General features: G+C 43.7%; 2 protein-coding genes across 2 annotated transcripts; both read left to right on the top strand.

The window, feature by feature from the left end:
- Positions 1–2,497: 2,497 nt before the first annotated feature.
- LOC142218468 (cytochrome P450 4B1-like) lies at positions 2,498–11,198 on the top strand. Its single transcript, XM_075287218.1, has 12 exons — positions 2,498–2,689; positions 4,955–5,099; positions 5,399–5,443; positions 5,742–5,869; positions 6,037–6,161; positions 7,173–7,324; positions 8,395–8,501; positions 8,679–8,869; positions 9,073–9,206; positions 9,294–9,358; positions 10,247–10,329; positions 11,024–11,198. The coding sequence occupies exons 1-12, from the start codon at positions 2,498–2,500 to the stop codon at positions 11,196–11,198; spliced, it is 1,542 nt and encodes a 513-aa protein (XP_075143319.1).
- Positions 11,199–17,501: 6,303 nt separating this feature from the next.
- LOC142218345 (cytochrome P450 4A4-like) lies at positions 17,502–24,243 on the top strand. Its single transcript, XM_075287000.1, has 12 exons — positions 17,502–17,678; positions 18,478–18,622; positions 19,374–19,418; positions 19,597–19,724; positions 19,860–19,984; positions 20,924–21,075; positions 21,209–21,315; positions 21,415–21,605; positions 21,986–22,119; positions 22,882–22,946; positions 23,116–23,195; positions 24,066–24,243. Exons 1-12 carry the CDS (start codon positions 17,502–17,504, stop codon positions 24,241–24,243), a joined length of 1,527 nt encoding a protein of 508 aa, XP_075143101.1.
- The last annotated feature ends 656 nt before the right edge of the window (positions 24,244–24,899 follow it).

The following is a 24,899-nucleotide window of genomic DNA, read 5'->3' as shown; positions in this document are numbered from 1 at the left end:
CTATGGCAAAGCTGTGTTTTCGAAAACTTGAGGCATTTCCACCGCGTTTCTTTCGCAATATTTTTCTGCTGCTCTTTGCTACGTGGGACCTTGGCCTTAAAAATGGATTCTGCCTCAAAATCAGCTCCTAATTCCAGCCGGAATCTGCTTTCCATTGTTTTCATGAGGAGGCAATGTGAGGAGGGTGAAAAAAGAAGCGCCTTGCTTCATTGTGCCTTCGATTAACACTGATTAACCCCCTTGTGTCTGAGGCAAATCAGCAAGCAAAGCCGCGACCTAAAGCCAAAGCCGTGACCAAAGCCGTGCTTCGCCTTTCTGCCATAGGTTCCACAGCACCAGGATTTGGAGAGGAACCTGAGACGTAAGTGCTTCCTCTGCCTCACGGACAGGTATAGTTTAACATGACTGGGATATTCCTACGTTCTTCTAGATAAACAAATTATAAACCCCACACCCCTTTTTCTGGCAAGAGGAGATAGTTACTTATAATGAAATAACTCAAACAGACACAAGATTCAGATGGATTAGAACGGCCACAAAAGCCAATTTATTTAGACAAATGATAAACAAGTAAATAAAACAACTTTACAAATGGGAGGTCTGGCGGGGCCAACCAAAATGGAAGCTGTAGGATAACAGCTCCCAGCCGCAGCGCGCCGACTCGGGAGCAGACAATAAGTCAGAATACTGCTTGGCAAAACACCCATTATTACTCGTTTAATATGCATTTCTCCCATAAAACATAACCGGAAAGGGGGGTGTACAAAATAGGGCGGGAGGGAGGGAAAGCAGAAATCCGGGGAAGTAACAGGGAATGAAAGGGGGAGAGGGAATATATATACCACCCAGAGAGGGTCATGGCCTGGTCACCACCCGTAGACCGGGACATGAACTGTAAACAGCACTAACAAGGGGTTAACCCTTGTAGTGCTGCAGAGCTGGGCACCTGCAAGACTAGGAAATCCTAGTCATGCCGGGCCTGCGCCCACTTCTTTTAGCTACGGCCCTCACTGAATACCTTCTCATGGTGCAGATAACATAACAGAATATGATCTGTAGATACATTAATAAGGTCTAAAAGGAAATTTTTCAAAAATGTCTCTGTATTTAGCATCTTACAGTTGCTCTGTAGGCTCCATTATGGAAGTATCTAACTTTACTTTACATCCTATACAAGGTTCTGCTGAAATGGTTAATGTAAAGCTGTCATTCCTCTAACAAAAGAACAATTTGGTTTCTCTGAGATTAGACATTATACAAAGTTCAAACTTTCATATCCTCCAGAAAAGTGGTTGATGTGGAGAAGTGTGACAGGAACACTGTGTGCTAGACATTTAAGGAATGTGAATGTGAGTGACATAGGAAATAGGATACGTAGCGCACACCCCGCTCACTAACTGCACATTACTATTGGTGTGTCCACATGGGGCGTATATTCTGCCCCTGGATTGTGCATTGAGCACATCATCCACAATGAATCCGTGGCAAAATGCAAAAATGTTACATGTGGATTTCACAGCATAGCTGCCGATCACAACACCTATTCTGTAGGGTCACTCTGCAGCAATGTAAAGGGGTTTCCAGCCCCATTAGCATTTTTTATCCTGATGAATTATCCACATGATTGATCTTCAGCATATGATCAGTGGACATCCGACACTTGGATCTTGCACTGATCCAGTTGACCTCAGATGGTGGAAGCTACTGCTGTGTATGGCACTGGATCCTATACTGGGGCGCTCCAGTACTCTGGGTCTACTGCAATAGAGTGGATAGGGCTGCAACTCAGTCCATTATATTGCATATCGCCCTTCTCTATTAATAACACAGTATACAGTAAGCTCCCCCTAGTGGCGGCTGAAAGTTTCCATTCATTGATTGCAAACTCAGAGCTAAAAAACGTAAGGCTAGGTTCACACCTGTATCTGATCTCAAACGGAAACCAGAACGCAGGTATGAACCTCACGTAAGTTTCTAAAATTCGCTGCATCTATATCGTATAAGTCCGTGCAGGTATCTTCTGTGTTGGGAGGACTTCACATATCGGTTATGCCAATTTTGGACATGTGTCATCTGGTTTATTACAAAATTGCAAAAATTTTTTTAATATAGAATGAATAAAATTGGCGCAAGACAGACAATCCCTGTAGACATAGAATAGATGACCCAACAACTATCCGATACTGATGTGATACACTTGTTGCTTCTCTGTATTATAGTTGGCAGCCGTCCATTCTAAAAAAAATTCCAGGCACGACACCATGACAGTGGATTATAATTTCACTACTTACTTTTACTGTATAATCCAGCTTTCTAGTCATTGGCTTCTTCTTTGAATTGTGGGTCAATATGTCCCTGTACACAGCTTATGCAGGTTTTCATCTCCTCCTCCACTGTTCAGGGCTCTGTCCTTTGGATATGTCATGTGTTAGCTCCTCCTGTCACCTATATAAGCCTCAGGTATAGCAGAGTTCATAGCAGAGCACTCACTCCAGACATGGCCTCGTCCCTACTGCCCGGACCCTTCCCCCGGAGCCCCTCTGATGTCTTATACTATGGCGCCTGCCTGCTGGCCCTCTACCTGCTCTACAAAGTCTTTGCTCTCTACCGGAGACAGAAAAGGTTGGAGAGAACATTCAGCGCTTTCCCGGGACCCGAGCGTCACTGGTTATATGGCAACGTCCATGAGGTAAGTGGCATCGGAATCAGCAATGTATCTTTTGTTGTCTGTGGTTGAACCCTACAAATTGTACAGGGCTGCGGAACAGGTTGGTGCTATATAAACACCATGTATTATTATTATTGTTACTTTAAACATTCACGAGGGTTGTGTTACCACCAGGCATGTCAATTTTAGCAAGCCGCACCTATAATGATGAAAGTTTCAGAAATTTGTGCAATAAATGACAGCTTTTGACGTCACCCGAACTTGTGCAACTTTTTGATGTAATTTGCAGTCTACTTTTTTCAGTTTTCAAGCTCTCTGCTCGATATTGGTAGATGGAAAAGCTAAGGTTACGACATCTAATCATATTTAGCCAGCACAGGGGTGGTGTTTGCTACAGTGTATCGGCATCACTTACTGTAAAGCACACCTGTCAGGCAAATGTAGCTATAAGAGGCCGCTGGCTTGTTGGTTACAGAGTCTAATGTGGGGCAACTGACTTTGCGGTTACTGAAAGACTGTCTATGAGGGTGCAGTTATACATAGGGTGCAGCTACTGTATACAGTAGGGATGGTGAACCTTTTAGCGATCAAAAGCCCAAATTGCAATCCAAAACAGACTAAATTATTGCAAAGTGCCAACATGGCGATTTAACCTTAATACGGTGCAGATTCACAATTGCAAACAGTTATGGACCCACAAAATACAGTCGTGTGAATGGGGCTTTACAGAGCTTTCAATGATACAAACAACTTTCTATTCAGAGATAATAGCTTGCATCTTGTACTTTTGAACAATTAATGTTCGCTATTTACATTGCACAGGATCTGTTTTATAGCGGCCGTGCAATGTTATTACAGTCTGTGCTAATAATCACGCCTGCTATAAAATAGATACTGTGTGATATAAATTGTGACGGGGCCCCACACAGTACAATCTGCCGCACAGTGGTCCCCACACTGTACAATCTTCTACACAGTGGTTCCCATGCTATATAATGTACTCCACAGTGGCCCCCACCTAGTATTATATGCTCCACAGTGGTCCCAATGCAGTATTATATGCTCCACAGTGGTCTCCACACAGTATTATATGCTCCACAGTGGTCCCAGTGCAGTATTATATGCTCCACAGTGGTCTCCACACAGTATTATATGCTCCACAGTGGTCCCCACACAGTATTATATGTTCCACAGTGGTCCCAGTGCAGTATTATATGCTCCACAGTGGTCTCCACACAGTATTATATGCTCCACAGTGGTCCCAGTGCAGTATTATATGCTCCACAGTGGTCCCCACACAGTATTATATGCTCCACAGTGGTCCCCACACAGTATTATATGCTCCACAGTGGTCCCAGTGCAGTATTATATGCTCCACAGTGGTCCCAGTGCAGTATTATATGCTCCAGAGTGGCCCCCACACAGTATTATATGCTCTGGAGTAGCCCCTACACAGTATTATATGCTCCACAGTAGCCCCTACACAGTATTATATGCTCCACAGTAGTCCCCACACAGTATTATATGCTCCACAGTGGTCCCAGTGCAGTATTATATGCTCCAAAGTGGCCCCCCACACAGTATTATATGCTCTGGAGTAGCCCCTACACAGTATTATATGCTCCACAGTGTTCCCCACACAGTATTATATGCTCCACAGTAGTCCCCACACAGTATTATATGCTTGACAGTGGTCCCCACACAGTATTATATGCTCCACAGTGGTCCCAGTGCAGTATTATATGCTCCAAAGTGGCCCCCACACAGTATTATATGCTCTGGAGTAGCCCCTACACAGTATTATATGCTCCACAGTGGTCCCCACACAGTATTATATGCTCCACAATGGTCCCCATACAGTATTATATGCTCCACAGTAGTCCCCACACAGTATTATATGCTCCACAGTGGTCCCAATGCAGTATTATATGCTCCACAGTGGCCCCCACACAGTATTATATGCTCTGGAGTAGCCCCTACACAGTATTATATGCTCCAGTTAAAGTTGCAACCACTTTGACCCCTAGGGTACCCCTTGCTAAAATTCAGTAGGAGGGTATCAGATGGGGTCACAGCACAGCCCACTATCACTCAGGCCTATGCCACAATGCAGGATCACGCTCTCAGCACAGCACTATATCTGCATACATGACTGCATCTAGCTTATCTGCTGCCCGAGGCGAAAAGGAAAATATCTCCCCTTTAACCCTCTGAATCAAGCTCAGTACATACATGTATATATAGTGGTATTTAACTTTAATCTGAGATCTTTCTTCTTCTTAACAGTTCATGCAAGATGGAAATTTTTTACACATGTTTGACAGATATGCTAAAAAATATGACTGTGCCTTCCCTATGTGGCTGGGGAATTTCTTCGCCTCACTCACCATCTATCATCCAGAATATGCCAAAGCCATTCTGTCCAGGCAAGGTGAGGAACAATGTGGTTATATTATGTATTGTACATGAAGTTTTGTAGGGTACAATCATATACAACCCATAACTATGAGGTATTTGTATCCACATTTGCATTTTATTCTGCCGATTTCTTTATTGTACAATTTTATAACATGTACAAATTGAGTTTTTGTTGAAATCGCGGAAATCCGGACTCAGTTTATCCCAGGACTTTTTCTTTGCTATGTTTAATTTAAGAGCTATAGTCCATGTATAGGTGTAGTTGTATGTCGTCATGAATATATCCTAAAGCTACGTACCGTTCTCCTATAGATCCAAAGGACAACTTTGGCTATTACTTCCTAACCCCATGGATTGGTATGTATATATTATGTTATATATTACACTTCGTAGCTTTGCGTTACACTTTCACACCAGTTAACAATAATACAAAAACTCAGAAAATCAAAAAATTTGTGTTTTCTGAATTTCACATGTATTCTTAGTTCTGAGAACCTCCAAAATATTCACCTACATAGGCGTGACTATATGCGAACCTATTAAGCTTTATACTTTAGGTTCTCTTTTAAGAGACTATAGTGCTGTCGCAAATACATCGCCTTGGTACAATACATCACCATGACTTTGACCTGTCTTCTGCCTCCATGTCATCCAGGGAAAGGTTTGCTGGTGTTGTCAGGTCAGAAATGGTTGCAACATCGGAAACTGCTGACCCCGGGATTCCATTACGATGTTCTGAAGCCGTATATCGGAATAATGTCCAACTGCGTCAATGTCATGCTGGTAAGGAGAAATTGTGAGGTCCAGAAACCTCCTCAGGCACCCAAATATCCTTCTAGTGTAAAACAGTAAATATATGACTGGGAGAATGATGGAGGGGGTCGATGTATTTGGATTATTTTCTGATTGCAATGACTTATATGCCTGGGCTAATGCTGAATTATGTTTAGGACAAATGGGAGAAACTGGTCCCCGAGAAGAAACCAGTGGAGCTGTTCCATCATGTCAGCCTCATGACCCTGGACACCATCATGAAATGTGCCTTCAGTTATGAGAGCAACTGCCAGCTGGACGGGTTGGTTTCTGACAATAATTTCATTGCTCAAAATGTCTAGCTATTAAAGGGTTTTTTTGGCCCTAAATAGATTTTTTTTTTATACAGATGTCCTACCCAAAGGGCACAAGAACCCTGCACGGATCACTTGATCTGGAAGTAGGGATAAGCAAACAGGTTCAGATCGAACCATATTTGACCCAAATTTTCCAAAAGTTTTGTGTTCAACCCAAACCTAAAACTCTGGTGCTCCCTCTGGGTTCTTTTCTGGCATCTTGGGAGACCTCATGCACCCTTGGGTTCTAAGACCTATGATGATCAGCCTTAGCAGTCACATGGGGCATCTCCTTGTAACAAGGCTTCAGGGCGTCAGCTTGCCCAATGTGACCACTGAGACCTGATCACAAGGCGCCAGAAGAGGACCCCAAGGTAACACGAGACACTGCAAGGATACCCAGAAGAGGTGAGAGAAGGCAAGAATAACTGTTTGCCATTTCTCCAGCTATTATGCAATGGGGTCTTGAAGGGACCCTTGAGTACAGTAAGTTCACTAATAGTTTGTGATGAACATCTCCACCCCAAACCAATCTTTGAGCCGAACCATTCAAACCAAAGCGAATCTTCAGAGATTCACTCATCTGTATCTGGAAGCCTCCAGGTGCCCAAAGCTGGTGCAGTGGACAGGGAGCAAGTGAAGGCTACTCCTATTCAATGAATAGTAATGGCTCTGCAGCCCCGTCCACTGTCTGGGAAATTGCAGCATTGCTCCTATTACTTGAATGCACTTGCACCAGCATCCGTTTCCTGGAGGAGCTATTGAGGAAATCACATACCGATGACTTATCCTATGGATAGGTCATCAGTATGCAAAATCCATTTGGCACCAGAAAACCCCTTTAACATGCCAAGGAGGTAGAACATGCAATCACTACGAGCCCACAACCAGAGAGGGACTTACTCTGGCCCCATCTGATTTGCTGGACCTAAAATCATTAATTCATAAATCCTGGCTGATGGTTTCCCTTTCTGCAGTGAGAATGAATACATCAAGGCGGTGTACGAGCTCTCCTACCTGCTGAATTTCAGATTCTGCTGCTTGCCGTATCACAATGATTTCATTTTTGGCCTGAGCCCACATGGATTCCGCTTCCGGAGAGCTCTGAAAACAGCGCACGGACACACAGGTCAGAATAAAGTTATTCACACTTCAAAAAGTTTCAGTTTTTTTAGTTTGTTTAGAAGTTAGTTTGTCCTGAAATGATCAAAAATTATCGCTCGGGGACCGTGGTGGCTAGGAATTTTTTATTTATTTATTTTTTTTAAAGTAAAAATTCATATAGCTGAGCGACTTGACATAATGGCCCGAAACAAAGTATAAATCACAGAATATTTGTGACAAATTTCCAACCTCCTTCCAATAAATAAATGCTAGTCTCTGCTGCTCGATGCGGTCTGTAATAGAAATGCTGCAATTTTATAGTACATTGCAATGAATTGTATTAGTCATAAGACACCCTGGGGTTCAAGACCTCTATGGGGTTGAATAACAAGAGTAAAAAAATCTGAAAAACCAGAATACCATTTTTTATTTGCCTACCATAAAAATTTTGGAAAAAAAAGTGATCAGAATGATAGACATTCACCAAATTTGTTGAAATCAAAAGTGGCCACGCAATAAGAGACACCTTATGCATCTCCGTGCTCAGAAACGTAAAAAAGTTACAGGTGTCAGAATATGGCGACTCCAAGGAAAAAAAATTTTGTTGCAAAGTTTTGGAATTTTTTTAAGGGGTTAAAATGTAAAAAAAAAGTCATAAATTTGTTATCAACAGAAACTTACAAAACCATAGAATAAGGATAATATATCATTCTGGTTGCACAGTCAACACCGTAAAAAGACCTTAAGAACTTTCCGCAAATGCCGTTTTTCTCCAATTCCACCTAGTGAATTTTTTTGCAACTTCCCGGTACATCATACAGAATAATAAATGGTACCGCTACAATTTGCAGCTTGGTATAAGGCAAAAAAAACAAAAAAACATTGAGACGGTGTAGTCGGTAGGGTGACAGCCTTGTATACTCTTTCTTGGGTTTGAAACCAGGCTGACACTTAAGGTTGGAGGATCTCCTTAATGTTCACTACACTGCGGTGAGGTCACTGTGCAGTGAATACTAAGGAGCTGGGTGAAAATGACTGTCCAGAAAACCAGGAGACTCCAGGGTGAGTTAACATGTCTGCATTTGTTCTGTATAGAGAGAGTCATCAAGCTGAGGAAAGAATTGCTAAAACAGGAGAAGGAGCTGGAGAAGATCAAACAGAAGAGACATTTGGATTTTCTGGATATCCTTTTATGTGCCAAGGTACTGAACTGGCTCATGTATAATTTACCATGTCTCTTGAGGAGTAGCATATTCGGTATGTGCCCAGGACCATAGTGGTGTTGTTTCTGAAGAACAATGTACCCGTTCCTATAATCCCTTGGCCTGTAAATATCCTCTGAATATTTCCAGTAACATTGATGTGTCTATCTATATCAGAATGAAAATGGTCAGGGATTGTCTGATGAAGATGTACGAGCTGAGGTGGACACCTTCATGTTTGAGGGACACGACACAACGGCCAGCGGTGTCTCCTGGACATTGTACTGTATGGCTAAGTACCCCGAGCACCAGGAGAAATGCCGGGAGGAGATCAGAGAGGTCCTGGGGGATCGGACCACGGTGGAGTGGTGAGAACTTGATATATAATATTATATCTAGGCTGTGTTATACTGAGCAGATCCAAGACACTATACCGCCATAAGTGTGCTGAGTCTAACTGGTGGAAAGGGAACTGGGCTACAAGGCCGGAAGAAGATCCTCATGGGTGTTGCTGTTTTATAACTATTTGCAAATAGGTTGTAGTAATATTATTACTGTTTAATGTTGGAAGGGAAGACCTGAGTAAGCTGCCGTATACCACCATGTGTATAAAGGAGGGCATGCGCCTCTACCCACCTGTACCGGGAGTGGCCCGCGAACTTAAAGAACCAATCACATTCTTTGATGGCCGGAGCTTACCCAAAGGTATCATAATTCTAAGAATCACGACATATATATATACAAATATACAAATATATGGGTTTGTAGCTCTTGTGTCTTTTCCTACAACAGGATCCATTGTCCATCTGAGTATATATTCCATGAACAGATCTCCCAATATGTGGGATAACCCCGAGGTAAGTGCGGTCTGCAGATCTGCTAGTCAGATGTGTATCGCTGCCACGGTGGTCCCTGGTCATGAAGTCCATATAAGTACAAAATTATTTTAAAGTGTATAGGCCATCAGACTATGTAAGTGCCCCATAGTATTGGGACGGGTCTGGAATTTGGCCGGTAAGAGTAACACACACACATAACTTAACGTTCCCTTAATGGAGTTGTACTGTCCAGTACAATGATCCACTATCCACAGGACACCAAATGCCAAGTCCCTGAGCAATGACAGGAATAGGAGACCAATAGTCCCCCTGAGATATCCTTGTAATTGGAGTGCCAGTACACTTGAGCAACCGGCGCTCCATTCACTGCTATGGGGCAGGATTGTAATCTCCGAAAGAGCCCGCAGGCCCATAGTAGTGAATAGACTGTCGATCACGAGAGTTCAGTGGAGTTCCAGGCACAAGGAGGTCTCGGGGATGTTTTGGCCCCACATTCTCATCTATTCATCGCTCTGGGTTATCACTGCCAATGCCTAAGGCCCGGTCACATCTGCGTTCAGGTTTCCGTTCATTGAGTCTGGAAACCTATCCGCATTAAAGCGGTTACCTAAGTAAATCTGCGGACCCCACAAACTATAATGGGTCTGTGTGATTTCCGCTTGGTTTCCACACGAAAAATGCGAAGAGAAATGTGCGCTTGCAGGACTTTTTCTCTACATATTTAATGCCGGTAGGGGAACGAATGGCCCGAACACAGATGTGAACCGGTCCTTAGACTTTGAATGGAGCTATAGTACATAAGTTTTGTGGTTCACATAGTTCTTTGTATACTGTACCTATATTTAGGTAAGCTCAGTTGGACGTGTTACTATAACCAGGTTTATGTCTCTATTTATGGGCTTTTAGGTTTTTGATCCATTGAGGTTTTCCCCGGAGAATTCATCCCAGAGGCATTCACATGTGTATGTCCCATTCTCAGCTGGATCACGGTAAGACAACCTGAAGATCTCAAAAATTTAGATCTTGCTGTCAGTGAATGAGAATGGAGTAGATATAGTTAGAAATGTGAACAAGGCCTTAAAGAGAACCTTTCACCACCTCCAACATCTCCAGGTCTTTGCATTCTTCAGTAGGTTCCTCTCCGCTGATTCCAACGCAGTTGGAATCTTTATTCTATTGCCCCCACCGTTCCTGAGTAATCAGAGTTGTTAGTTTCAACAGCAAATATGCTAATTAGTCTCTCTACTGTCAGATGGGTGGTCTTGGACTGGACTGGACTGGACCTCCCACCTGACAGCAGACAGTCAAGCTGGTATATAGGGTGACATTGATTGCTCAGGAACGGTAGACGCTAGAGACAAAATTCCAACTGCACCGCTATCAACAGAGTGTCAGCTATTATGGGATGTAAAGGGTTGGAGTTGGTGGAGGTTGTAAAATGTCTTCTTTAAGGGGCTGTACAAGAATTAAATAATAAAAAATAACAAGTTCCAATTTCAGTGGTCACCTGCTATGAGAGATGGTTATCCCAGAGGTGGTACCCAAAAAATTATATATGACCTATATATATATCATAAATGGTTTCCACTTGGAGTAAAGGCAAAGGAGCAGATATTATTTTTTTTTAAAAAAAACACGAAATTCTACCATTGGTGGTGAAAAATACATATTTTTCTCCCCAAGGAACTGCATTGGACAGAACTTCGCTATGCGTGAAATGAGAGTGGCCATGGCACTGACGTTATTGAGGTTTGAGCTGAGTATAGACCCCGACAATGAGCCCCTGAAGATCCCTCAACTAATCCTACGTTCTAAGAACGGCATTTACTTGTATATGAAGAAGATAGAAAGATTGTAAACTTTGAAGACTGAAATGTCTGACCTGTTTGTGCTGAATTTTGTTAAATATGTACTGTAAAATAAAAATGTGGTATTTTTTGTTACTTGGTTCCGGTACAATGCGGCGTGCTGCCCCCTAGGGGAATGTGGTGTAACTGCAAAATTAAAGCAGCAATGTATGTTTATAAACATGGTGCCTGTAGTTGCAGGATTACAGATGACAGACAAGATATTTCACCACTACAAGACATTAGAAGCAGATACCCATTCACTTTGGGGTTGGGTACTCCCCTTGGTTAGGAAAATATACAGCAAAATGAAGCTATTGATGCCGCCATTGCTGAGACCAAGTGTGATACCACCAGCTACGCTGTCCATGCGTCAGGGTGGTGAAGAAATTGGAACCAGTGGGATGGATCCTAATACCACACTGCAATGGTGGACGCAGTAGAGGGGTGAGTGCTGGGTCACTTAGCTTAGTCACCAGTCGCAAGTGGCCCGCCCACCTGCCCCTTTTCTTGTGTGGTTTTGAAGGAATCTTGCGGAGGTTAGTGGTGTGAGAGGCTCATCCGTGGTATGGGGATCCTGGGGTGGAGTGTCCTCTAGTTGGGCTAGGGTCCCTTGAGGGCAGACTTCACGTTACTCAAGGTAAAGGTGTACTCGAGGTGGTGTTTCATGTGCCTGGGTACTCGGGGGCAGTGCTTCTCGCCATTGGTTGTGCTGTTTGTTATATTGCACTTTAAGATAGAATAGGTGGGGTATTTAATATGGTTATGTACAGTATTTTATGTATGTTAATGCACCGCCCCTTTACGGTGGTGCTTATATGTGATTCATGTTTTATCGTTGTTGTTACTATATTTAATAAATTGGCCTGTACAGGCCAAATTTAAATCCAATGCAAGTGTCCTGCTCATTATTGGGTTGGGGGTTGGAATTTCTTAGGAGAAGAAGGGTACTACAGAGGTGGGTAAGTAACTCGGAGTGGATCTATATTCCTCTTTCTCGAGTCAAGAGTTACATAGAAGAGGGAAAAAACTTGGAAGGGTTTCCTTTTAGATAAAAAATTAACATGATGACATAATGTGAATTTACGAGAGATGAGCGAACCAGGACCAGTCAGGTTCATTACACATCTTTCGCAATTCTCACGCTTGACCATGCGTCGTGACATCAGCGCACCTCACATAACCACAAGGCCCAACCACAGGCCTCAGAGGTCCCCGGGCCGGTAGTGGGTTGGAAGGAACTGACATTGCTTAAAAAAATGGCCTGGGCGCATGCGCAGTAGCATGCTGCTTCTACTACGGCTACTGCGCATGCGCCCAGGCCATTTTTTTTTAAGCAATGTCCGTTTGCGAGCGCCGGAGGAAGACGGGACCCAAGGACATCGCAGGAAGAGGAGGCGTGGATGAAGACGGCGGACCCTGAATGCCCGCCCACAGTGCACGATGGGTAAGTAGATCACATTCTTTCTTAGGGTATTATTTTAAAACTGGGGGGGTAGTTTAATATAACTTTAGCGGTGTCTGAATAGCCTTTTTAAAGGCTATTCACGCATATGTGGGGCTCTATCAGCATGATTTTGCTGATAGAGCCCCTTTAAAGATGATGCCGATGAAGGATTGCCAGGCGCTGTGAGGGAGCCCAGGAGAGAGGAGACAAGGGGAGTATCAGTCCTCTGATTATTATACTCCAGGGTCTGAAAAGGGTGTGTAATAATATTAATACAAAACTAGCAGGAGCAAGTCAATATACCATACATATGAGAAGCAGTAGTATATAAGTATAGTCTATAATATATAAAGTCTTTCTATTCAGCTGCTTTTTGGTTGGCGGCCAGAAGGTGAGCTGAGTTCTTCTTGTGTTAAACTCACTTAATCCTGCACTTGCGGCTCCCGCGCCTCCTTATGACACACGCTTCCTTTAGTCACCTCCTCTCCAGATATTAATGGAGAATTTCTCAGGGTTGTGATGCAACAGGTATGGAATTCAGTAATTGTGAGAGCGCCCTGATACACACGGGCCGAGCATAGATATAACATTGTACACAATAACCAAGTGTCCCATTTACAATACTGGTTTGTTTTTAGGTACCCCCAGGGCCTGGATGTGACTGCTACCTTTGTACCCCTCAAAGGGAATGTGTCACCAGAAAATGACCTATCTTCAAACCAAATTTTAATTTTAAACATGATTTTTAGGAATTTTTGGTGATTTAAAATAAATAAATAAATAAATAAATAATAATAATAATAATAATGTCACCATCTATATATTGAAAAAAATTACCGAATTCTACAATTTCCACTCTGGCCAATAATAATAGACTGATACTTGTTAAATCTGTTGGGGTTTTCATTGCATCAGTCATTTCCATCACACACAGGATTACAATAGAAGATAACACCTCTATAGATAACAGCACTGACCCATTATTCCATCCACTAGTAGCAATAGATCATACCCCTGTCCTATTGCAGCCACTCCTGGGTTTGGCTAGAAAAAACCCCACAAAAATCTGCAACAAAAAAAGCTGCTTTTCCGCAACATGGGGCCTCAGTCTTAAAGGGATTTCTAGAATTAGTCTAGGGCCCCACGGGACGTCCTGCAGCAAAAAAACACTGTGCCGGTTTTGGAAATCACAACGTGCCTGCACCATGGTTTTTAACACAAGGTGGGCATGGTATTCGCCAGAATCCCATCCACTTTGCCCTAGCTGTAAAACGCCATGATTTTTCCTGTGGCGTTTCTGCCACAGCCATATCGCAGTATTTGCATCCTGTGGAGCCCCGGCCTCAGAAAAGGAAAGATCTGCTTTTTCCCTAAACAGTTCCTTTCTTGTCTAATGCTACATCTTATCAACATTCAAAAGCATGACGGTGACCTGCAGTACCAGATAGAGCCCCTGGATAAGGGTGGCGCTGTCTTGCAAAAAAACCAAAGCCTTTTTTTGAATCCTACATTAGCATTGACAGTGATTTTAATGGTTTGTGAGGCTATACGTCCATTATTAATGCTAAGTTTACACTATATATGGATTACAACATGGCAGATAGTGATATGGACAAGTCTACAGACACTGAATATGAATCCATATTCAGAATGATGAAATACTGCTGACATTTATGACACACAGAACGGTGTATGACATTTGGTTCTGCTAGGCACTAAGCCAAGATGCCCAGGATGTCACAAGGATGACTTTATGGGTATGTCAATAATCTGCGTGTTACATATCTTAAAGGGGTTGTCCCATGAAAAGCATCCTATCTAAACTGCTAGTTTATGTGGATTTAAGACTTTTCCTAAATACATTGCTTTATCAAAACTGCTTTGTTTGGCTGCTATCTTAATTTATTCACTTCATTGTTGACACTGCGTTTCTATGGCCACTGGGCTTATCTGCTCATTTCCCAAGTGAAGTAGCTGCCTGCTCTCAGGGGAGGAAGGAGGGGCTGACAAGCAACGGATAGGGAAGGGGGGATGTGAGAGCTCCGGGATTACTGTGTTGTCTATCTTCAGCTTTTCCACTTATCAGCCGGTTTAATTGAATTTGGCTGATAAGGGCAGAGATAAAGAGTCCGTTATCTCTGTATGTAATGCAAGCTGACTCAAATCCATGTCTGCTACATCAGTTTCCACATCAGCTTTATACTGTGGTAATGCATTTACAACCAATCCCTCATTACTGACCGGAAACATAGCAGATAGCAGAGCAAGTGAAACCCCGCCCACCAATGTGCCGAGAAATCCAGGAAGAGAAGAGACAACACAGCCTGGAGGCTGCAGAACAAGAGTTATGGGAATACCCCTTTAAGCTCGGTTCTCACCTGCGTTCAGGGATTCCATCCCCCATTCCGCTTGCAAAATGCAGAGTACGGCTCTGAAGGAGCAGAGCTAGCCGTACACGCGGCAACTTTCCATTGACTTCAATGGGAGCGCTCGTAGTGAAAAAAGCAGCCCATTCATTTCTATGGGGAGCGCTCGTATGCCAGCTCCCATAGAAATGAATGGAACTGCTTTATACGCCGCTGATTCTGAATGTGTTTTACGTTCAGAATAAGCTGGCGTTTACGTAGTGTGAATGAGCCCTTATACTGTACTACAAAGTTAATAGGAAACTAGAGCAGAGGTCATGGATGGCGTCGAGAAGGTGAACTGAGTTTTCATACTGGTAAACTCAAGTAAACTCTCCTGATCCTGCACATGCGGCTGCCACGCCTGGAGGTGACACCTCACGCTTCCCCTGCCGCCTCCTCCGCAGGTTAGGATATGCACTTTAACACACTTGGGCCGAGCACAGACACAACAGATGTAAATGGATAAATCATTGTTAATAATGACCAAGTGCCCCAGAGATATCCTATGCTGAATCTGTAACATCACTCCCCACCTAACAAGTGCCATCTATAATATGGGTACCCTCCTATATGGCAGATGACACCCCTTTAGGTCCCAGGGCTAGGTTATGACTGTTCCGTCTGTACAACCTACAGCCAAAGTGTCCTGTAAAGGAACTGGGCTGGAAAGATGGAAAAGATGGAAAACTGTGTATTACTGTTCACAGTACCAGGCTGAACTGCAATACCAGACACAGCCTGTAGGCAAGGATGGTGCTGCATCTGGGAAAAGCAAAGCCTCTTTCTAACCTGGGCAGTGGTCAGGATTCGCCACGGGGCCCCGACATTCCTAGTTACGCCACTGATATCACCCCAGCCCTGCAGATAGATAGGTTACTGTCACCAGACCCAGCATATCACCCCAGCCCTGCAGATAGATAGGTTACTGTCACCAGACCCAGTATATCACCCCAGCCCTGCAGATAGATAGGTTACTGTCACCAGACCCAGTATATCACCCCAGCCCTGCAGATAGATAGGTTACTGTCACCAGACCCCCACCATATCACCCCAGCCCTGCAGATAGATAGATTAGTGTCACCAGAACCAGCATATCACCCCAGCCCTGCAGATAGATAGGTTAGTGTCCCCAGACCCAGTATATCACCCCAGCCCTGCAAATAGATAGGTTAGTGTCACTAGAACTAGCACATTATCCGATCCTTGAAAATAGGTTATAGTCACCAGAAAGATAGATAGGTTGTGGTCTCCATAACACAGCATATCACCCAGATAGATAGGTTAGAGACACTAAATCAAACAGTGGGGCTGGATTAATATATTGAGTTCTAATGAGAGAATCCCTTGGAGAGCTAGCCCTTGTATTCCTAGCATATCTCTTAATAGGGGCAAGAGCTCTGTTTTATTCTTTTGCTATAGAGCTCCAACGTCTATCCTCTCCTTCATAGATTCAAGGCTAGTATAAACCTATGGCCAGATGTGAGAAGGGGCAATTGTATGTGATGGTGCAAAAACGCAAGTAATTTTTTGAGTAGGAGCCCCAATATCCCAGGATTATCCTTTCCAGGTGCCGTATGACTCTATATAGAGCTAAATTCACATTGGTAGATTATTCAGTCCATTGTAATATTGAGCAATTGTATTGGCTTCTGGCCCTGGAACATGGGTGAGCGCAGTTCATACTATACAGTGGTTTCTGGCATACATATAATTTTATTGTGTTGCTTGTGTAACATGTGTCAGCAGGTAATAACTTTACATCACAGAATAGACATGTCCGGAGGACGCCGGTTCATCAGAGTGCAGAACTGTTCACTTCTCACTATCTGAATGGCACAAAGTAGTTAGGGGCTCCATTACAGATTTTCCATTGAGACCCCTGAGCTTCACGTTACCCCTCTGGTCATCAGTATGTGATCGGTCTGGGTCCGACACCTGAGCGGACGGCAGACACATCCCTAGCCGCATAGCTGCATTCCTAATATACAGGGGACAGCTAACCTTTCAGATCATGTAAAGACAATTCGAGCCATTGAAAGAGCAAGGAATGCTGGGAGATTTCAGCTCTGAAGCCTGCAGAATTGTGAATGCAGCTCTGGAGTATAATAGAAGCTATAATATAAAGTTTCTAGTATACAGTATATACCTTAGTATTGTCCGTTAAGCATTCCCTTGATATGTTTAGAAGTAGGTGAGAGGTGTCTCCCCCCCCCCCCCTCCCCGGGTGATATAATAATACGTTTACGCGAGACATGTCATTAATAATAATATTCCTCTCTTTATACTGTTGAGTCATTCATTAATTGAAGATCTGGATTTTTTCAGCCCACGCCCTCTCCTGATTCTTCTCGCCTACTACTCTGTGGGATGTTACTATCTGATGTCACTACTATATACTGTATATAAGCACTGGAGATGTACTGCCTATATACAACCCCATACTAGTGTGTATACCAGACATGGCATCCTCAGCCCTGCTGGGACTCTCTGAGCTATTGCACTGGGCCGGCTGCCTATGTGCCCTCTACTTGCTCCTAAGAATCTCCAAGTTCTACCTGAGACACAAAGAGTTACAGAGAGCGTTCAGCGCCTTCCCGGGTCCTAAGCGTCACTGGTTGTACGGCAATGCCCATGAGGTAAGTGGCATGAGAAAATAATTTTATCACAAAAGAGGAACCAAATCATTTATATCTGCGGCTCTTTTTTGATGGTGGCTCGGGTTTTTTTTCCTTTTAAAGGGGACCTTTCACCACCTCCAACCCTTTTATAGGTAGTGCTCCACTGATTCTGACACAGTTGGAATTTTTTCTCTAGCCCCCACCATTCCTGAGCAATCATTTGTATTAGTTTCAGCACCAATATGGTGACTACTGTCAGGTGGGCGTGTCCCAGACTGTGTTCTCCAGGCCAGGACCTATGAACAGTAAAGAGACTAATTAGCATATCACTGCTGAAACTAGTCACAGTGATTGCTCAGGAATGGTGGGGGGTAGAGAAAAAAATCCAAATGGATCAGGATCAGTGGAGCGCCACCTGTTGAAGGATGCAGTGAGTTGGTGGAGGTGGCGACTGTTGCCACCTGTTGCACAGACTGTGGTACAGATTCACACCTACAGTGCATATAATTCTGTTCATATTCTACTCCATATAATTGTGAATTACATGCAAGAATGACAGTGAAGACTGACACAGCAGGAAAAGAAGAGTGTACTTGCATAGCTAGCCAGATTTACAGATGTAGCAAATGTTAACTTGACTTATAACTTGTTACTTGCCATCCAGTTCAGTGTCAAGGTAATGTTTGCTGTATGTGTACATGTCAAACCCAATGGTCAAAATCTATAGAAAAATAGTGTCAAATATGACAGATATTTATATTATATTGTATTTGATATATGAACGGGCAGACAGAATCATAATGTATCTTCTTTACAGTTCAAGAAAGATGGAGAACATTTGGAAGTCATGGCCGGGTACGCAAAGAAGTATGAGTACGCCTTCCCTATGTGGCTGGGGAATTTTTCCCCTACTCTCCATATCACTCACCCAGACTATGCTAAGGCCATCCTGTCCAGACAAGGTGAGGATATCTTGCTGTATACACTGGGCTTATTTCTTCCTATGTTTGACACATTCCCTGTATATGGGCGCACAAACCTCACCAATATGGTGCCAGTCATACCAGGAACCGAGCCATAGTTAGGACTTATTATGATGGGTAAACCCAATGAATGTCCTCAATGTCCCCAATGAATGTCCTCAAAACCCAATGAGTGTCCTCCATGGACACATCCAGACACTGCCGTGCCACTAGCTTAGACCTCCTTTCCATGACAATAAAGGTCCCCTCAATTAGGTGGTGACAATAGTAGCTACATATTCATTGGAGGACCCATAGGTATACAGCTGTAGATAGACTACTTCAAAGTTCATAATGTAATGCTTCATTTCTCCACCAGGGGCAGTGCAGGGAAATGATACTCTTGTTCCCAGATTCCATCACTGATCGCTGGAGGTCACAGCAGCTGGACAGCTTGTGGTCAGCCTCTTTTTTGGGGGGATTTGCCTGTTAAAAATAGACAAGCCCTTTAAATCAGACAAGAGTACAATGTGTATGATCGATGAAGTTGGAGATCGCTATAAGCTACTACTACAACTGGGGGATTTCTGTATAATGTGGCATCCAACTCCTTCTCACTGTGGAACTGAGGACTTGGTCACTTGCAATAGGAATTATTGGGGATCCAAACAGAGATGATCAGCTATCCTATGGGTGGCGCTAACTCCATGTCCAATGCACATTTCTCAACCAATTCTGCATTGTCTTACAGATCCAAAGGACAACTTCGCCTATCGCTTCATCACCCCATGGATTGGTATGTAGTATGAGAAGAAACATAACATTTGGTAATATGTGCAGTACTGTGCAAAACTTTTAACCCTTCTATTTCTGGAAGCGTTCTTACCGTGCAGTCTATTATCCACATACTGTTATTCCTCCTATGTCCTGCTATGGTCATCGTCATAGCCAATGACTGTCTGTTTGTCCCATAGGAAAGGGACTGCTGGTCTTATCAGGACAGAAGTGGCTCCAGCACCGAAAGCTACTGACCCCCGGCTTCCATTACGATGTGTTAAAGCCATATATCAAAGTCATGTCTGAAAGTGTCCATGTCATGCTGGTAAGAAAGTAACGATCGAAAGCGCGAATGATAACTCTCACTTACCCTTGTTGTATGGGGGTGACGCACATCCCAATAGATATCCTACGAAAGCTCCTGGCGGATGGGTTTAATATGAGTCTTCTTCTTTGTCAGGATAAGTGGGAGGCCTCGCTGCCAGAGATGAAACCAGTGGAGCTCTTCCATCATGTCAGCCTCATGACCCTGGACACCATCATGAAATGTGCCTTCAGTTATAAGAGTAACTGCCAGCTGGACGGGTTAGTACGGCTCCCTCTGTACAGCCCCCGCCCAAATACCCAAAACTGGTGATAATTCACCATCACCCCCTTTTGCGGAAAAAAAGTTAAAATTTTGGTGCCAAAATTCTGATGCAAAAACTTGCGAATAGTAAGTCCTATAGACCTTTTATACTATACAATTTGGTCATGGTCTTCTCTATTAACCGTACGTTGTAAATATCAAATAAGGTATTTAAAGGGATTGTCCAAATGTAGATATCGATGGCCGATCCCATTCACTTGACGGGCATATATACAGTGTACCCAGCTGTCTCCTTCCAGCTCTGTATACTGCCCAAATATCACATAACCGATGGCAGTGTCTTGCGTCGGACCCGCACCAGTCTGATGTTGATGACTGATCCTAAGGACAGGCCATTCACATTGACTCTTGGACATTACCTTTAAATATGAAACATTATAAATCACACATAGTGTCAGCCATCGAGAGTTACAAAATTCACCAAGAAAGGTCAATTTACCCCAAATAAAGAGCCGCGACTTAATAAAGACATATAATAAGGTAGGGGGAAGAGTTGATCCCCTGATCAGTCTTCTTCCAGCTTGTGAATCCACTGGACCCCTCAGTCGGTCATATATTGAACACCATGTGGGAAACAAATCCCAATGACCCTCTGCTTCAAATTGCATTGGTCAACTATCTGATCCACTCAGTGGCGTAACTAGGAAGGGCCGGGCGCCAAGGCCAAGATTTGACATGGGTCTCTAATGTCTCGGGCCCTGTGGCAACCCCAGTAGTTACGTCCCTGGTCCCTTTGCTACCCTGGGCCTGGTAATGCCCATTGAGGTGAAGATTTTGATGCTGAATTTGGAATTTCCTCCGTGTGAATCTAATACATAACTCTAAAGATATTTTTGCACACTATGGTAAATTTTGGACGTCTGTCTTTCCCGCAGTGAGAATGACTACATTAAGGCCGTATTCGACATCTCCTACCTGGTAGATTACAGGTTACACCATGTCCCGTATCACAGTGACCTCATTTTCCACTTGAGCCCTCATGGATTCCGTTTCCGCAGGGCGCTGAAGATCGCACACGAGCACACCGGTGAGTATCCGTATAATCCGTATTATTAGAATGAAGACGGAACTGAGTTAAGGTGATCATTGTGATGATATTTATCCGTACGGCCATCTTCTTCCCGCAAAACAACAATGAAAATTTCCATTTTTCCTCCTAGATAAAGTGATAAAGAAGAGACAAGAATCTCTTAAGCAAGAAACTGAACTCGAGAAAGTGAAAATGAAGAGACATCTGGATTTCCTTGACATTCTCTTATGTGCCAAGGTAATTCACGCGCTACCACAACTCACCACCGAATGGCGCCTTTTGATAAAACTTCCCTTGGACGTAACCAATATAGATGTGTAAATTTCTAAATTTCAGGATGAAAATGGTCGCGGACTGTCCAATGAAGATCTGCAGGCGGAGGTGGACACGTTCATGTTTGGAGGACACGACACAACGGCCAGTGGTGTCTCCTGGATATTGTACTGTATGGCTAAGAACCCCGAACACCAGGAGAAATGTCGGGAGGAGATCAGAGAGGTCCTGGGGGATCGGTGGACAGTGGAGTGGTGAGAACGTTCATCAAATAGTTTATTATTGATAGGTTGTATGTTATACCAATGTGGATAGGGATTTATACAGCTATTGAACTCATTGGGGGGGGGTGTAAATATCTCTCGCTAGTGAGCTCCCCCTAGTGGAGGCTGCACGCAGATTGTTTTGTGCACGCCATGTTTTTCAAGACTAGCGCCATTCATATCCACGACCCCATACACATGACTGTGTATATGGACAGGTCCAATAAATGGGCCGTGTGTCGCCCATGACGCTCAATCACAGGGTCGTGAGCAGTAGAAGTAGATCAGCGTTGCTCCCTCCCCCCTCCATGGGCTCTACCTGCCGGACATTTTTGAGTTAAACCAAATGTGAATCTAACTTTGTATTACAGGGAGGACCTGAGTAAGCTGCCGTACACCACCATGTGTATAAAGGAGAGCATGCGCCTGTATCCACCTGTACCAGGCGTGGCCCGAGAACTTAAAGAACCAATCACGTTCTGTGATGGCCGGAGCCTACCCAAAGGTCGGTCGTAGTTATTAATATCTATATGATCATGAATGAATGCATTACCATAGATAAGTGGCACCCAAACATCTCCAGTGACGCTTATCTCTCGGGGTAACACAGGATGGCTGATCTCATATAGAAGTGTAAGTTATGGCATATATGGGGCACCCTTAGGATTCAGTGGAATTCGGTGCTGGTTTGGAGATGGATTCCCAATAGGGTTGAGCCGATCTTGAGATTTCAGGATCGATTTTAAAATCTGGTCATTTTCCAGACGATCCCGATCGTGATCATGAAATTTGCTTGATCGCCGATCGGGATCCGATCTTTCCTGATCCCGATCGCTCAACCCTAGTTAATGCTTCTCTATGGGAAAAGTCACTTTTAGGTTGAGCCCATCTTGAGATTTCAAAATTCGATTTCCAATCATTTTCCTCCCGATGGCGATCGTGAAATTTGCTCGATCGGCGATTGGGATCCGATCTTTCCCGATTGGTCAACCCTAATTCCCAATAAAAACCTACGCCAAATTCCACCCTCAATCTGTCCCCATTGTATTCATCTGGAAGCAAAGATCGAAGGTGGACCCTGAAACATTAAGCGTCCTGCTTGGTCTTGTACAGAGGACCCCGTGCACCCCTATTACTGTCCGAACTGTCTTCCTATACTGCTATAGTTCCCAGTAACGTTACCCCTGGGTATAGCCTCGCACATGGCGGCCTATATGTATACGAGGCTGACTATGTCTTACCATCTATTTCTCTTTCCCTTTGGCAGGTGCTGTAACCATTATAGATATCTTTTGCATCAATCGATGTCCCAGTATGTGGGATGACCCCGAGGTAAGGTCACTACGTCCATCTCCATCATTGAGTAACAATTTTTAGGATGTGTCTTCTGTACCCCGTATAATACACCTATGTGCTAAGCTTTTTTCTCTCCCCTCTCATATTGGAGCTAAATTCCTCTTTTCAGTATTATTAATGTGTCCTGTTTATCTTTTTTTTTTAGGTTTTTGACCCCCTGAGATTCTCCCCAGACAATCCTAAAAGACATTCCCATGCCTTCCTGCCATTCTCAGCTGGATCAAGGTAATGTAACTTCTTGGATAGATCTTAGCGTTCCATAATAATGTATCACTTATTATTGAGTGTTATGTAGCAAACATATATGATAGCAGAACCAAATACGCAAAACTGCTGCAGTGTGAATATGCGCCTCCCTCTCGCCGACAAGCAACCTGCCTCCATTTCTTACCTCTGCTAATCTTTTTGGACAACCCCTTTAAAGAAGACCTTTTACCATCTCCATCGATTCCAACTCTTTTGCCTCCTTCAATAGGTTACATTCCACTAATTCTGATGCCATTGGAATTGTTTCTCTAGCACCCACCATTCCTGAACAATCAATGCTGCTAGTTTTAGTACAATTATGCTTACTACTGTCAGGTGGGCGGTTCTAAGCTGGAATAGAAAGTAAAGGACCACCCACCTGACAAGGGAACATAATTGTGCTAAAACTAACAACACTGATTGTTCAGGAATGGCGGGGGCTAGAGAAAAAATGCCAACTGCATCAGAATTTGCAAAGCAGCACCACAATAGGGGGGGGCTCATGTCAAAAGTTCACCACGGGGCCCCGCCATTCCTAGTTACGCCACTGGCAAAGAGTCAGACAGAAGCAGAGTCTGAATACAGGCCATGAAAGGAGCAGGAGCAGGAAAGAAGGATGTGTGTGCCATATGAGACACATATTAGATGAACATGTCCATGTAAAGGAGGTGTACCATGAGGATATACCTGTATATCGTATTAAGGACACTGATATCACTTTATGAGGATCCCCCTATTAGTCAGAGCAGCACCCCCAGGACTATGTATTATTGGACGGCAGCTCATTTGCATATATCTCTTGTGTGTGACCACATGTAACAAGTTGCACTTTTATATTCTGCTTTGTAGGAACTGCATCGGACAGAACTTTGCTATGAATGAGATGAAAGTCGCCGTCGCTCTGACATTGCAGAGGTTCGACCTGTCTCCGGACCCAGAGAATGAGCCATTACCAGCCCCCCAGTTAGTCCTCCGCTCTCGGAACGGTGTGCACTTGAAAATGAAGAAAATTCAGGAAGAATTGTAAAACCTTTGTGGGAATTTTTGTATTTTATTCTTGTCATTTACCAGAAATTTAAATATCTTCAAAATAAAATGGACTGTTTATAACACTTTAAGGATTGTGAGTTTCTGTAAAATACTAAGGACCGAGGAATGGCCGCTTTCTAGGAAGTCTCCGCTCTTACTAATAGAGGACAGGACGGGACAGCTCCGCCAGAGTTGCGAGACCGTTCCATTATTGTATCTTTAGTGACAAGAGAACGTTCTATTCCGGTCCTGTATATACGATAAGACTACGCTCACATCTGTGTCGGGGGCGCCGTTCCGCTCTGCCTAAAATAGCAGGCAAAGTCCTACAATGTCAGGGAGAAAATCAATCCCCAACGGACCCCATTATAGTCAGACCTCGGGATCTGTTGTTGCCTGCCATAGAATGGATCCTTCCGTATTGTTTAGTCTGCGCTTCTGTCCATGATGGATAACCGATGCAGATGTGAAACTGTCAAAATATTGGGAAAAAAAGTCTACAGCTTAGGGCGGGAATCTTGAAGAAATCGAAAAACTTCCAATTGACAGGACTGGATGTTATCTGCCCCTTCCAGCTCCGCTCTCCCCATTCCTCCCCCTTCTTTGGATTCTAACTCCTCCTCGCTTCTCGTCCCCTTGCACATAATACATTGG

This window comes from Leptodactylus fuscus, chromosome 9 (genome assembly GCF_031893055.1).
Source record: "Leptodactylus fuscus isolate aLepFus1 chromosome 9, aLepFus1.hap2, whole genome shotgun sequence".
Lineage (NCBI taxonomy): Eukaryota > Metazoa > Chordata > Amphibia > Anura > Leptodactylidae > Leptodactylus > Leptodactylus fuscus.
The sequence above is the reverse complement of the archived record's forward strand: the minus strand, read 5'-3'. Positions and strand labels throughout refer to the sequence as shown.

What these genes read in the sequence shown, in the direction of transcription:
- LOC142218468 (XM_075287218.1), top strand. Translation starts at nt 2,498, where the DNA reads ATGGCCTCGTCCCTACTGCCCGGACCCTTCCCCCGGAGCCCCTCTGAT. An exon ending in ACTGCGTCAATGTCATGCTG is followed by an intron (nt 5,870 to 6,036) that starts GTAAGGAGAAAT and finishes AATTATGTTTAG; the next exon opens with GACAAATGGGAGAAACTGGT. An exon ending in GATCGGACCACGGTGGAGTG is followed by an intron (nt 8,870 to 9,072) that starts GTGAGAACTTGA and finishes TAATGTTGGAAG; the next exon opens with GGAAGACCTGAGTAAGCTGC.
- LOC142218345 (XM_075287000.1), top strand. Translation starts at nt 17,502, where the DNA reads ATGGCATCCTCAGCCCTGCTGGGACTCTCTGAGCTATTGCACTGGGCC. An exon ending in AGTAACTGCCAGCTGGACGG is followed by an intron (nt 19,985 to 20,923) that starts GTTAGTACGGCT and finishes TCTTTCCCGCAG; the next exon opens with TGAGAATGACTACATTAAGG. An exon ending in GATCGCACACGAGCACACCG is followed by an intron (nt 21,076 to 21,208) that starts GTGAGTATCCGT and finishes TTTTCCTCCTAG; the next exon opens with ATAAAGTGATAAAGAAGAGA.